General features: G+C 39.8%; 1 protein-coding gene across 4 annotated transcripts in view; it reads right to left on the bottom strand.

Moving 5' to 3' along the window:
• Nucleotides 1-15,687, bottom strand: part of SLC45A4 (solute carrier family 45 member 4) — a 69,933-nt gene that overhangs the window by 34,392 nt on the left and 19,854 nt on the right. For 3 of the 4 annotated variants that reach the window (XM_064442012.1, XM_064442015.1, XM_064442013.1), the window contains exon 2: nt 6,120-6,733. In XM_064442012.1, the coding sequence (XP_064298082.1) occupies nt 6,120-6,357 (238 nt within the window). In that variant the 5' untranslated portion in view covers nt 6,358-6,733. Of the gene's footprint in view, nt 1-6,119; nt 6,734-14,331; nt 14,534-15,687 lie in introns of those variants that run through there. The other variant, XM_064442014.1, reaches the window with a different exon arrangement.

The raw sequence follows: 15,687 nt of genomic DNA, 5'->3' as shown, positions 1-15,687 counted from the left end.
AGTATTAAAAAAAAGGTCTGTAACAGCTATTGCACAGCTGCCAGACTGCGTGGCATTTACCTTGATATGGAAACAAAACGTGCTTTTACTGCCCCTAGGATTAAAATTTTAGTAGTTGGATAGCACCTTTCTTTTAAAGGTGCCTTAAACATACCCTTAACCAAGCCTTACATCAAGGACTACATGCGCTCAAAAAGTGTGCTGCTATTGATTTGAGATCAAAAGATTTTATGTACAAGAAGAGCAATACATGATATGAAAGTCTGACTTGCTCGTTGGTTAAAAAAAGTACAGTAAGATTAACCTTACACAACCCCTTAGTGGTCATGAAATTAGTCAATAAGTAAAAAATGATGGGTGGGGAGGTTTTATAGGGCAATTAACATGTCCCTCATGCACAATATTTGCAGTCTTATACATTGCACCACCTGAGAGCTGAATAGAAACTTTACATGATCTTAAAGACTAACCTCAAAGTTAACAAGGCTGAAAAAAGTATCAAAAATAGTGTTTATTATTCTAGGTTTTCTGTACCCACTGTAAATTCAATTCCTGTCCCTAGGTTAGTCGTGCTACAGTCCCCTCTTGGGACAGGTCAGCTCTCGGGCTGTTAATTCAGGAGGAATTCAGATCCTGCAATTCACTCTCAGCATTAAATGCAGCTACGCCTGGGAGCCCAGATGCAGCTGGATCATACAGGGATTTAATTTAGAGTCAAAGAGCAGGTTACAGCAACTCAAACAGTTTCTTCCTGGTAAGACAAAGTAAGGTAAGGCACAGCTCAAATGGTAAGATACAGCTTTGTAGAAAGGCAGTTATAAATACATATAACCTTAACATAAATATAACCTCTGGCAGAGATGAGGAATAAACTCGACTACTTGAGCTCAGGTGAAAGAGAGTCAGTGCTGCTTTGTGTTGAAGGGCTTCCTCCATCTGCAAGTTTTTCCAGCCAGTCAGCCTTTTTTCACTTGAATTATAGGCAGCCTCTAAAAGCTCATCCAATCCCTTTGTTCCCTTCTCCCCCACCAGTTCTTTAAGGTTTTTAGACTTACTTTGATCTCAGGCTTAGCCTTAGGAAGACTATCCCCTTCCACACTGAATTGAGTCAGCAATTGATAACTTAATTCCTTTGAAGAAACATACCTAAAAGCTAACTTATCTGTAACATTTCATGCTTGGTTTCTAAGAACATCTCCCTAATCTCCTCTTTACCTACATGCATTCATCTTAAGACAGGTAGCAACACTAAATGTCCATGGGGAGATTCACTACTTCATACTAAAAGTTCACTCCATATTATTAAATCTCTTCAGCATAATGACTTCTCGGCTAGCACTTTGAGATTTCTCAGAATCAGCAGTTTGAATTATTGCTTAACACACTTTTTCCATACTGGCAATTTCACATGAACTAGATTTCAAGACCCTTTAAGTATGGTCTGCTAAGCTTTAGGCTGGAAGAGTTTTAAATGTTAGATAATTTTTTTTCTGAGATATGATGTCTAAATGCTTTAACTGAGAAATGACAGCTCAAACCCCAAACAGCTTTTCTACATGTACGAGACACATAGGAAATATGCCTCATACAAGACATGAGCGCCTACAAGATTTTGCTGATTTGAAAGCATTTAATGAGAAAAATAATTTCTTTTCCAAACAAAAATAACCTGTGGTATTCTGCTCTGCTTAGCTCAGCCCTTCTCTATTAAAATCTATTAATTAGCACTGAAATACACAGTTTCTAGAAATGTTATTCCTTAGCATTATTGCCTAAAAAGAACACTATGCTCGGGGTTAAGCGCAAAACTACCAACTTCAATATTTAATGCTAGACTAGCTAATGCTTACTGCAAGAGCCCATTAACTCTCACAGCAAAACAAAGCAATGCCATCACAGACAGGCACTCAGATACAAAACACAAAAATCAAGGCTATTCTGGCACCATACCAAAGAAACACCCCTTAATTTAAGTGACATTATAAAGGTAAGCAGCACATGTAAACTGTTCATGCTTTTCCTTATGTAAATGTACAGTTTCTTTTTAAAAGCACTACTGTAATATATTTAATTTATGCACGGGAATGAGGAACAGCTCTGATGCTGACAGTCACTTTTGTGCCTATTAACTATTCATAAACCACTCAATAGCATTGGAAAGATCCTTTGAAGCAACAGTAAAGGCTTGGCAAAGCTTTTATCGTATTAAATATAAAACGTGAAATGCCACGTTTACAGCTCCCACTGCTCATTAGTCAGACAGCAAGTTTTTCATGCTGAAAGCAGCGGCCAGCCCGTCACAGAAAACTGGTTTTTTTTCTTCCACAGCCCTAATGAAACAGGCACATGGATCCCACTTTTCAGAACTGAAGTGGATTTACTGGTTGCATCAGCACCCAAATTGTGCTTGAATTATAACTGGAATAATCTGAAATTACCAAATTATGTTATTTATTAATGGCTTAAAGTGTTGTTAACAGAAGCCACGTACTGTGATTTCATTGAACAGGTTTCTTCCAAAAGCTAACGGTTTCTCTGAGTTTACACCATGCCAGTCATTAGCTTCTCACTTTTATTCACCCCAAATCCCTTGCAAAATAATTTCTGAAACGTATCCAACTTTTCCATGAACTGTTATGAACTGGAAGTAGATTTAGAGGCTAAGTTTAATGATGACAGTGTTTTTTCCTCCATGTATAAACAATAGCAAGGATTTTAATTCCCTCTCACAGATAAGCAGCATTAAGTACCAGATGTTTCAGAAGACAAAGGCCTCATCCTGCTCCGATGGAGTTTATAGTATGTGGCTGAAATGTGACAGGGGAAGCAAGTGGTAGCATTAATGCACAGAACACTCAGTAACCACAAATCACTGTTTCTCAAAAAATCTCAGACTGATGAACAAGTAAACTGAGAGTGCTGAAGGCGCTGAGTTTATTTTCTAAGAGAGTTTTAATGCTGGCTGGGAGGAATTGCTGATTAAATGGATCTCTAAAAAAGGCTAATAAAGATTTCTAGAGATCAAAACTTGTGAAAATGGAAGTCAGTCTGCCATTTCTCATATATGGCATATTTCTACATCCTCTGAATTCTTCTAAACAGGTTAGCTACTTGATTTTGAATTCTTAACCTGCAGGTAGCAAGAAATCAAAGAACAAGTCAGAATAAAAAAACCCCTGTGTAATATATATTTGGCTTGTTCTTGTTGCTAAGCTACTAAAGCCCAGTTATGACAAGGCTGTTACAGATTTGTAGCTGCATTTCTGACAAGGCAATGTAACATCAATCTAAGCAGAGCCATAAAGACAAAGATTAAAGTCACAAATCAGAACTTATTCCGGTAGGGTTACAGCAACTCAGGCACTTTCAGACCTTTCCAATTCACAGCATCCATCGATCCGAGCAGCTCTCACTGCTGCCTTCAGGTCTTTTGTTAAGAATTCCGGGGGGTTGGATGAGATGATCTCCAGAGATCCCTTCCAACCACTACCATTCTGTGATTCCGTGAATTCAAAACTTCAGGAAATTGAAACACATGGAGAATATAACCACTGCTGAACTGGAAAGGGACTATCCAAAGGCCTGTCTCCTTCAAGTTGCTGAAATCTCGTGGCTTACAGAACAAGTAGGACAGGTCATTGATCCGCCAAATCATAACTACACCTCTGATCCAGGGTACACAAACAGCCAGGGAAGTCAAAGACCTGCAAGCAGAAAGTATGTAACACCGTACTGATGTGCCTAAGGTTTTAATGGTGGTATCAGATAAGAATCTCAGATTATTTCAGTGACCAAAGTTTTCTGAGATAGAGCACAAGCACACACTGTAAAGCTTAATTGTTAATATTCAACATACAACCGTAAGGGTCTTTTGCATACCCAAAAGGATTCTGATCCTTCAATTTATTATAAGCAAAGGTAGTTGGTTCAATCACCACATTTCCCCAGGTGCCACGTTTTTTTCAAGCCAATTTAATCTCACAGAACACAACCGAATGTTGCTTTTACCAAAACAAAAAGGAAAGGGAATAATACAGCAGTTCAACAGCTATATGCAACCCCCTCCAGTGAGGAATAAATATAGCTCATGTTGAGGCAGACAGATGTTGAGGTTGATAAAGGTAAACAGAACCATGTAAGAGGTAATTACCAAACAGCCTAGATAAGTCACCCGTGAATAACTTAACCCTTCAGTGAATCCAACCTTGTTTATTCCCCTGCTGAGGGAACATGAGCCTGAGTACGAAAGATTTCAATGATTTCCCAAAGCGCTAACATTTTTCTAACCAGCTACCTCCGCTTCTTATCTAAACAGCATGGAACATCATCATTGCACCCCTGCCGCCTTTTGCGTTGCTTTGTCGATTTACCAGCTTTTCTAGAAGTGGGAACTCTTTTCTTCCCTTCCCCCAAATCCCACTGTTATTTTGATCATTCGGGTTAGGGAAGGAAGGGAAGAGATATTTCTCAATTATCTGGAGGAAACAGATCTACTAGAAGAGCTCACAAAAGATATGTAAGCTAGTAGACTGGTCAGTAATTAAGAGGATGGTTTATTTACACTATCTGACCTTACTCCATGGTAAGGTAAAGTCAGCTTAGCCAGCTATACTTTTTAAGCATCCAAGTGCCAGCACGAACAAGAAAGCAAATAAAAAAAAGTACAGGTCACTTATGAAACTGGTGGTCTTCTCCATGCAAAGAAGGATGCAAGTTTTTGCATTCATGGTAGACAGTAATTAAACTAGTGCTGCTACTACAAATTACTTAAATCTTTAAATCTCAACTTATCCAAAAGAAAAAACATGGGCATTATAAACATTCTTCGATGAAGGTGCATGTGTTTTACTCAGCAAGTCAGGTTGATCAGAAAGCTCCAATTTGGGGAACACTTATAATCTATTTTCAACTATGCCACTAATAGATCCAAAAAGGGCATCTGGTGAGCTCTGAAAATGAAAATTTTCAGGAAAACTTGGAAGCGTAACTCATCAGCACCTCTCACAGCACCACCTGCACTGGTTATTGACCCCTCTATTGATGCAAAATAAACCAACTAATTTCATATGACAACACATTTTTAACTGCAGGAAGATTGCACAAAGTTTGTACATTGCACACACACAAGTTCGATCTCTTATGCCCTTTTGTCGTAGCAAATATAAAAATACAGATGTTTTATCTGAGGTGCTAACCTTGAAATTTTTAAAGTGTTGTAAATAGTATTCAATTAGCATTAGAGAGTTGGTTGAGTACTTCTGTTTGGCCACAGCTGAGCGTGCTGTAAGGTAGAACTGCATACATAAGCCAAAGCAAACATCAGCAAATGTAATATACTTATATTACATATACACTTACACAGCACACACACATCATTGATTTATTCATTCATGGAAGCACTCTGAGTCTGGTACTTCCATTCGGTTTCATGTAATATTTTCTGATATCTGATAGAGAACATGATTTTCTGGATTTGATAAGGTAATACCAGATACTGTTAATACTATAAGCAGTTTATTGGAAATCTAATTACAGTACTCACAAGATGTAACACTGTCAACTCCCATTACCCTCCATTATTATCTAAAGCTATTGGTATTATGGTTTATTCATATGTATTCACGTGTTATAAATTAGATCACAAACCAAGACTCACTAGTGGTTTGAAATAAATGCAATATTTCACAAGTAGTTGGAAAAGCCAATTTATCTGTTTATTCTAAAGTACTGTAGCCTGAAGCATTTCTCCATAAATGAATAAGCTTCACTGCAGTGCTTTAAGTCTAATATTGTTTCTAGTTTTTAGAACTCTTACCTTTTAATAGAGAGTTTTAGAAGCTTTTGAGGCTGCTAGCTTTATATGGGAACTTAAAAATTAAATCAGATTAAGTTTTTTACAGAGGGAAGCAATGTTAGACAGGAGATGAATGCACGTAGAAATCCTCCCCACTTACACACGGTCACAGCAGCTGAATCTGTGGCACAGCCAATAACAAAAGCAGAGAATCCTTTTTACCTTATATATTTTTAATCAGAAGATCCCACTTCTCTCTTCTTCTGACTTCAATCAATGCAAACAGATACCTAGAGTTTCGATTACAGAAATGATAAATACTTACCAATTTGCAACAACACGGGTGTTACCAAAGCTGTCTCCATGGCATAACAAAATTCCCTGCCAAACATTACTGCGCCATGCATCACCCACAGGCGTATCGGTATCCGGTCTATGGATCCTTCACTAATGGTCTCCTCCCTACTTTCATTCTCCTTGTTTTCTGGTTTCTGAAGCTGTGCCACAGGTAGATCTTGAACTTGCATAGATTCCGAGTCAGCATTCTGGGGAGCCATTTTCATTACCAAAAATATATATATGTTATATCTATATAAATAATACTACCATAACTCCACAAACAAGTTAGCGTGTCTTCTCTTCCAGCTTCTTTTCCTCAGGCAAGTAATGCTTATATTCCTCTTGTAGAAACAGATATCTTGCCACTTCTTGTATAGATATGAGACATTAAGAAGGAAAAGCTATTTGGTAGGAATTTCAACATATGGCTTGCTGGTTTACTGTGAGTTAGAGTTAAAAATCCATAATTGCCATTCAGTTAATACCAGTTTCATAATTATTATTGAAGAAGTGCTGAAGTTGTTATTCGTGCTACAGAGAGGTGGAAAGGCGACACAAAGAGGTGCTCCACTGTTAATCCCCATCGAGTGGCTGATTAATCTGCAACAAAAAGCACGCATTTAAAAATTTCAATAGCGTTTTTCAGGATATTGTGCCCCCCCCTTAACTATATACCCTATTTCCTGCTTAATGCTTTCCATTGTCCTTGCCTAGTGTAGGGTCTTTTATTCCACATTCCCTCCTACCCCTGGACTTTCCATTGAAATGCAGTTACGCCTCATTTAAGTGATGCTTAACTGTACTCATAAGTTCCTCCAGTTCATGGTCCTACATGAAGCCACAGAAGAATATATCAGTGTATTTCTCCGAGGTCCTCAGAAGATTAAGCACAAGACTAACAAATTCTGGGAAATTTAATGCAGATTCCATTTCAGATACAGCCTAGGATATTCCCGTACTATGCCAGGAAGATGATTCATCCATTACAATTTACTCACTGGCCACACAGACATCTCCGTTTAGACTTTTGGAAGTTGCTGGTTACTTTACTGCTGATTACTTTACAGTACCTATCACACCATCTTGCAATGAAGATATTCCTCAAGCAAGCATGAGCAAAAATAAGCCACTAGGAATATAACTTTGAGGGTTGATATTCAAATATTTAAACTTCTAATGAAGACATATACAGCATATGTATCCATTTTCCCATTCCACACAAGACCAGAGCATCTTCCTCCCACATCCTATGAGGCTTCTGAAGTCCATGAAAGTAGAATGGTACAATATCTTCCATCATACATTAAAATTATTAAAATATATTCCAATCAGGTAAAACAAGCTTCTCCTGTATTTCCCTGTCCTTTGTGCCACAAAGTCTAAGCAGACATGCTGTACCATGTCAATCAAAGTGTGTTTAAGCACTTAGGAAAGAAAAAAGAAAGCATTTTATAAAAAGCCAGGTTACATAACATTTGTACTAGAAGGATGCATGTTCACAACCAGAGTGTCTGAACTCGTATCCCAGGACAAAACCCCTCGGGGGTATGGTTCCACGAGATGCTGGCTTTGGCAGCAAAGCTGGCCTAAGAAGTCCCCATGCTGCAGTTCACTGCCCCTTCAGTTGTGGCAACAAAACATCTGTGGGCTAGAGCATAAACCAGATCATTAAGTGGTGAACCTAAAAATGAGCCTGAAGCAAAAGATGACATGTCTGGGGTTTAAAGCACATCACAACAGCAACTCTTGTCTCAGAGTGACCTGACACACTGCTCTGCTAGAACTGCAGTAGGGGAACATCATCTCGAGCACTCCCTCCTGCCGATACCCTCCTTTGAGCTGTACCACCTGTGAGTTTATTGCATCTATTTTGTTCTCTCCATTCAAAAGCATCTTTTTTGATCAGGGCTTCTTCCAGGCTCCCCAAGATTACTGGAGTTCTCAGATTCAATCACTTCATAACAACTTGATACTATAATTTACTTCTGAGCTAGTCAAACCTTTAATCACATTAGAGAAGGTAAAATAACTTACTGAACACAAGTGATAAGCAAAGTTTTAAGTTCCAAGTTTGAATCTATAAGCATTAAATTGCTCAGAACAAAAGGGACTTGAGAAAGTGTTTTTTCCACCCACTCAGAATTAAAAGGAGTTGAGATGCACTGCCTAGGGTTACTGAATGATGGCACAGACGGGTACTTAAAGTTCTTCATAAACACTTTGTTTTCATAAAGTTTTTTCTTTCCACCAGTCAGGGTCTGGATTTGCTAAGCTCCTGCATGCAGCAGAGTTCATTTGCCTCCTTCTAGTTGTTAGCACAGCATGGAACTTGCATCAGGGGGTGAAGGGATGGAATTCTTACTTTGCTCTAGCCTCTGAGGTTCCAGCTCGATCCTTGAATGGCTATAAATTTATCATAAATATGAAGTTAAATACTGTGTGTACTAGGAAAAACCCACACACAGCCACTTGTCATAACACAAGTTCTGGGTGAGTAAAACCTACGAAGCACAGGTTCCAGAGCAAGAGCAATTATTTTAATTGCAGACTAGTCATAAAATATTTAATGGTTGCAGACTCAGGCAAAACTGCATTCAGTACAATGTAAAAGTTTACATATCAGCTCTTATTTTTCAGAAATCATTCAGAATGTGTGTTGTATTACAAAGCGTCATGGATAACACTCCGGTACAAGACGGCTTTAAAGACTCTAGCTTTTTCTTATGCTCAATTTCCCCTCCTGTCACTGCCTATGAAGGATTTAACTCAATTTCCCTAAACACCTCATTTGCTGGGCAGTTACAGGGTAGTGGAATGAGGCACGGAGAGGAAGGCAGTTTGTCACACCAGAATGTTTTATGATGCACTGGGGCAGCCTGCATGCGCAAGCAGGATGACACCAGGCTGGGCGCCTTTGTCACTGGAAAGGATAAAGAGCCACACAAAAGAGGATATCTGAGATTTAGCCCTTTTGAGCAAGACTCTTACAGGATAACTGAAAATGTTATTCCTGAAGTGGAAGATGATGGGGAGTAATCAGATCATTTAAGAGACAAGAATAATGGATGATAGATGGAGGTAGACTTTGAAGATGTAATTGACACAGATAAGAACAGTATAGTTTAAACATGCCAGAAAAAGCAGTTACAGTATTGAAGTGAAACAGCAAGAGGCACAATGGACAGCTTTTATCTAAAGGAACAGAGAATTACTGTTCCATTATGACAATTTTGTGGTAACCATAACACTAGTCTTCCTGCAGCACTTTCATCTTACTTCAAGTGTATATCTAATACAACAGCCAGAGAATAAAAAGAGCCTCTCTGAAACATCTTCCAGTTCTTTCCTAAGTCCTGCAAGGCTGTGTTCATACTCATTTTAGACTGATCCAGATCCTGCTGCTGCTTTTTCCAAGCTCATTTTGAATGTGGCAAGTTTGAATAATGATTCTTCCTTACTGAAAAGGGAGACAAGTTCATTTACCTGCTGGAAGTAAATGTTACAGGAGCTTTTATGCACCAAAGAACTCCAAAAGTAAATGGCATCTAAAGAGGAGCTGGTTTACACAAGGGGGAATGGACACAAGTTGCTCTTGGGGAGATTCCAATTGGACATGAGGGAAATTTGTCACAACGAGGACAGTCACCATTGGAATAATCTCCCCAGGGAAGGGGTTGACTCAGCCACATTGGACACCTTTAAGAGTCATCTGGACAGGGCACTGGGCCATCTTGTCTAGACTGTGCTCTTCCTAGAAAGGTTGGACTGGATGATCCCTGAGGTCCCTTCCAACCTGGGATCCTATGCATTAAAACACAAAAGAGGGCACGCTCCCATGTCTGCATCTAGCACAAGTATTTTTTATCACGTTTGTTGGCTAGTAAAACCAAAACTTGATTGACAGTAATTGTAATTGTAGTATTGAATATCCATGGTAATTCCCAATACAGTCCCTTTACTCATGCGGTTTAAAGGCTTCATTGCCTGAGGAATCCACCTAAGAAACATGCCAGCATTATCATCATATTTTTTTTAAATAAGTGATGCACTAGGCTTACATTTTACCTGTCATTCAAGCAGAACAGGTAGTAAGAGAGCTGTACCCCTTCCTCAAACAGATGTCGAGAGTCATGGTGGCAAAACATTTCAGAAAGATGGCTTCTCTTTCATCTGTACCTTTCTGACCATCCAGCCACACTAAATTTTAAGATGTAAACTGTCACAAGGCAGCATTTATGTCAGGAAGCTGCAGCCATGTTCCTCATTCTGCCATGCACTCACTACACTTTCCATAGTTTTAAAAGGCATTTTCATGACTAACAAAGAATAAGGAAGTAGAATGAAGAATTTCAGCCATGGAAAGCTGTTCATGTTGGGCATTGTACAGAGGGTGGTTATGAAGAGACATTTACATACAGAAATATTCCTGATCTTGCAAAGTGTAGATGGGAGGACTGATTACACTAGCTCTTCAACCTAATTGCACATTTTACTTTGACCTTTGACCACATTGCAACGATGAAAAATCCTATGAAGCAGTAGTTAATATTTCAACAAAACAGGCAAGTGATATAGTCTGAAAACTGATCTGTAAGCAAAATTTTATAAAAGCTGCTCAAATTGATTGTAATCTTATCTGTTATACTTTTACTATCTATCTTCCATCTAGGCATAAGTCATAACATGACTACATGAAGCACAAAACAGCATGTTATGGGCTTGACAAGGCTATATCACAATAATCCCATGCCTCAAATCAGTAGCATTCACAAAGCACATGAATCGTCGAAGAACCAGAGGAAAATTACTGCCTTTCTTTGGGGTTTTCCAAAGAAGAGGAAGAGTTATACAGGTCATATTTGTGGCCCACAAAATTCAGTGGTTTTCTTTTCCGAAGTGAGCACTAAGATGCTAGAGATGCACAAAAAGGTCACGCTAGACAATTATGCAACGCAATGCCTCGGGCAAATGACATCTATCACACTTGTCAGGGTGTTTTGTGAGTTCAGGACTTAGAGGTTGACAAGCAGTGGTCTTGCATTTGTGATACAATCATCTGGAAGTCAGAAGACTGGTAGTACAGCCATCAATCCCAAAATAAATGGTGTTAACAGTGGTCCTGCCCAAATCTTTCAAGACTGAACTATTTAATGCATGTTTCCAGATATCTCTTGCTTACACAGAATAGGAATGCACTGTTTGACAAGCAACTAGATTTTCTGAAGCAGTGCCAAAGCACATGACTTAAATTCAGCTATGGAGCATGCCGCAGATTTCAGGTAATGACACACATACTTCAGTAAGCAGTATGAAAGCCTGGCAAGTAGATACAGTTAAATGGGCCCAGCTGGATACCATGAGAAATTTCAGCTCTTTAGGAGGGCTTTCTTCCCCTGAAGCCACAAGGCAATCCTGAAGGCATTTACCGGTGTAAGAAAAAATTGATTTCAACAGGGTAGGTGTGAGGTAGTTACAAAATCCTAAGTTCTGAAGGGGAAAATAAGCACCGCCCAAATAAAACTGGAACGAGCAAACTGGAAAGCACGGAAACAGTTCTGTCCAAAAACTATTGGCTATCTAAGGGAACAAGGTAGGGACTGAGCAGAGGTGAACTACCGCCTTCTCTCATCCTGGTCTTTAAAGTTTATTGCATTAACTTCCAGTAACTTATCTAGCCATCTCACGTCTTCAAGATCTGCCTCTTCCATTTTCATTACTTTCTTTTACATGCAAGTATACAGATTGATCAAAGCCTCCTCAAATAACAGTGAAAAGCTGCATTCAGTTTTTCTCCACAGGAATTGTTTTCTAGAAATCTGTGGAATACTCTTGCTCAAACAAAGATTCTACATTTTAAAAGAATTCTATCTCCTTGACCCTGAAAGGAAGGATTAACAGATACCTTGAGCCATCATTGCATACAAATGTCTTTTCACTGTTTACCACTAACTTTATAAGGGAAAATAGTTAAGAACCAATTCTCCCAAAATTTCACTAGGCTTTAATGATTCTGGTCACAGTTGTCATTGGATCACTAACAGATCCTAATGGGACATTCTGCATGACACACAGAGAACCATAAACAACAAAAGAAAGGGACCTGGGGGTCCTGGTGGACAGGAAGATCAACATGAGCAAACAGTGTGCTGCTGCAGCCAAGAAGGCCAACAGGGTGCTGGGTTGCATCAAAAAGGGCATTGCCAGCAAAGAGAAAGAAGTCATTATCCCACTCTACTCAGCACTTGTCAGGCCACACCTGGAGCACTGTGTACAGTTCTGGTCCATGCTGTACAAAAAGGATGTGGACAGGCTGGAAGGGGTCCAGAGAAGGGCCACCAAGATGATCAGAGGACAGGGAAGCCACCATATGAGGATAGGCTGGGAGAGCTGGGTTTGTTCAGCCTTGAGAAAAGGAGGCTTAGAAGGGATCTCATCACCATGTACCAGTACTTAAAGGGCAGCTACAAAGAAGATGGAGACTCCCTTTTTACATGGAGTCACATGGAGAGGACAAGGGGGAATGGACACAAGTTGCTCTTGGGGAGATTCTGACTGGACATGAGAGGGAAACTTTTCACACTGAGGACAGTCAACCATTGGAATAATCTCCCCAGGGAAGTGGTTGACTCGGCCACATTGGACACTTAAGACTCAGCTGGACAGGGTGCTGGGCCATCTTGTCTAGACTGTGCTCTTCCTAGAAAGGTTGGACTAGATGATCCCTGAGGTCCGTTCCAACCTGGGATTCTGTGAAAAAAACCCACAAGGTAGGTGTACTTCTACTTCATGAAATATTCAAATGTTTGACTGGAACAAGAAACGTAAGAGCCCAGAAGCTGCCAGTCTACTAGGACAAGATTTTTTCCCTCCCCGTCTTACACTTTACCCTCCTTTAATTCTTCAGTGAGTACATCCCAGACATACATGCTAGTAACCTTACTATTTCACCTGTGAATCACAGTAGGCTGGCAACCCTGTAACTGCCCAGTCCTTCCATTTATTTGTCAAATACTTAACTTTTCTGCCAAGTTGGTTTATGTTAAGGTTTTCAAATAACATGGCCATCTCCTGAAAACTTATCTAGACTCATTTAAGTATAGCTTTAATATTAGCATTGGAAAGAAAGGCATTCTGGATTTATCTGGCTTTTCCTTAGACTAAATAAATGTTTGGCTGAACAATTCTACCTGTGTTGCAGACAAACATCACTTCTTATTTCTTCTGCGATTAAATGCAAAATGGACACTGGGTTCTGCTTCAGCATCTGACTGGCTTGCAAAATGACACATCATTTGGACTTGTGCCTTTTCAAGAGTAAAATGGCATTTGTCCAAGGATAATTACTAACGTTTTGAGTTCAAATCCTCTGGTGCTCCACCACACCAACACAGCAACAGCATGATGCTGTAAAGGACAGCCTCGCCTTTAAGAGCTGCTCTATCTCCTGTGCAAGCATGGCTACACCACCTCACACAAATTTGTGGATTCTCAAAATACGTTAAAAATTATTCCGTAAGATCCTGATCCAGCCTATTTTGTACAGGGGACTCCTCTACAATTAATTTTGTTCTACAGATCTGTCAAAGGGACAGCAGCTTCCACTACACATGTAGTAACAGCTGAAACCAGATAGATACTCTTTGCAGTACAAACCTGATCACAGGTTCAAACTGTAACAGCAAACTATAGTTTCACTAGGATGGCCTGTTTTCTACCAATGGTAGTTTTATTTTACAGTCAGCTGCTTGCACAGGAATTTCACATAATATACATTACCAGCATATTCTAATGCTTATACTGTAGGTTTCTCAATCACTTGAAGCTGGCACAAACAAGTACTTCCTCTAAAAGCAGCAGCCTGATCTTCCTTTTTTCTTTGCCCCCAGTTCCTTACTCCCACCCCTTCCTGCACAGGCACACAAGTGGCAAAGTAGCGAACAAGACAGTGTAACTGATCTAGGTTGAAAACTAACCTGACAAAAACACATCCAAGAAGTTAAATCAATCCTTTATGAAGTCAGGTTGGTTTTATCTGATCGCATGGCTGCATGGATCCATACCAATGTAACGGGGAAGGGAGGAATAGGGGCAGCTAGAAGCATTACTTTGGGTAGCAATACCCAAAACCAGTGTGAAGTTGCAGCTCATATAGTTGTTGGTGGATCTCTGCGGCTACAAGGTTAAAAAAGCAGACTCACCTGCCCAGCTCAAGACACCTCCTTTTCAGAAGACAGAAGAAGGATCTTCAGTCATGCCATGACAGCAATCATGTATTCTGCCTCCTAGTACTTGCCAGATGCGAGGCAGAATACCACTTGCTTAGCCACCAGGCAGCTATTTTCTTCCCAGTTGTTTTGCAGCTCTGTTGCTAATTATTAGCAGCTGTTTATAGTAACAAGAACTGACCACAGGGGAAGTTTCTTTGGCCCATGTCGAAACTCAAGTGTTCAGCCACTGCAGTAGGAAGAAAAGCATCTAGTAAACATACCTGGAGTCTTTGGCCCAGCTGGACAAACCTGTGCAACTACTTTATTTGAAGTTCAGCAAAGGGGCTGTATCCTTCCGTGGTCAGATTACAATTTTCCTTCATAAAAGTTTAGACTCAAAAAATCCTGTGACTTTCTTGAAGCACCATCATGTGAGTGAGTCACCAGGCCTTTGGCTCAAAAAGGCAGCAATTACAGGCAGGTAGTTTTTAAAATTCCTATTACGATTTCTCACATAAATGCAAACAGAAAGGTTTTTAGCTACCGCTTTCTAAAAATAGAACTGTATGTATCAACCCTATCAGAGGGGGAAGACTATACTTGTTCAGGATTAATTTTTTAAAAAGCATTATACCACGTATTATTTAACAACAGTCCCATGTGTGAGCAACATTACTCCAGATCCTGAGAGGAAAGTTACCTCTAATTTTAAAATAGTCTTACACTAAACTGGACTAACCTGTTTTGAATCACTAGAAGCCTGCCAAAGGAAAAAGGTTAAGGCTAACTGGGTGCAGTAAAGAACTACATTTGACATGTCCTAACATTTAATCCATCATTCAGGTCATCAAAGGCATTGAAACACAACAGCATACACGAGCTTGTTCTACAAGGATACCGTGCATAAGCAACCCTACAGCTGACACTGACTGAAGACTGAAATGAGATTTTCAAGTTTATCTTGAAACCTGAGATTGGTTAAAAAAAGCCACCAGCACAGTGCTTTTGCATCATGACCTACTTTTGAGGCTAAAACACAATGTAGGACACCGAAGCAAAGTCTGGGAGAGGGGAAATCATTCTACAGCACATTGTGAATGACAACGATATGGAGCAATACACCTCACACAAAGCAGCAGCATTTTTTCCATCTCTTGCAACGCAAACTTTTGCCTGCCCTCAGGACTCTGTCTTTTACAACCTCTGCCTTGCTGCTGTTTAAGCCTGGGCATAATTTTTGAAAAATATACTCGTCCAAGAAAAGCAAATGATTCTGGCAGCCCTCCTGCTACTACAGCTGAATATCTGACACCCTTGACTCCCCCAACAGATACATAAAAATATCCA

The sequence above is a fragment of the Phalacrocorax carbo genome, chromosome 2 (genome assembly GCF_963921805.1).
Source record: "Phalacrocorax carbo chromosome 2, bPhaCar2.1, whole genome shotgun sequence".
NCBI classification, from domain to species: Eukaryota; Metazoa; Chordata; class Aves; order Suliformes; family Phalacrocoracidae; genus Phalacrocorax; species Phalacrocorax carbo.
The sequence above is the reverse complement of the archived record's forward strand: the minus strand, read 5'-3'. Positions and strand labels throughout refer to the sequence as shown.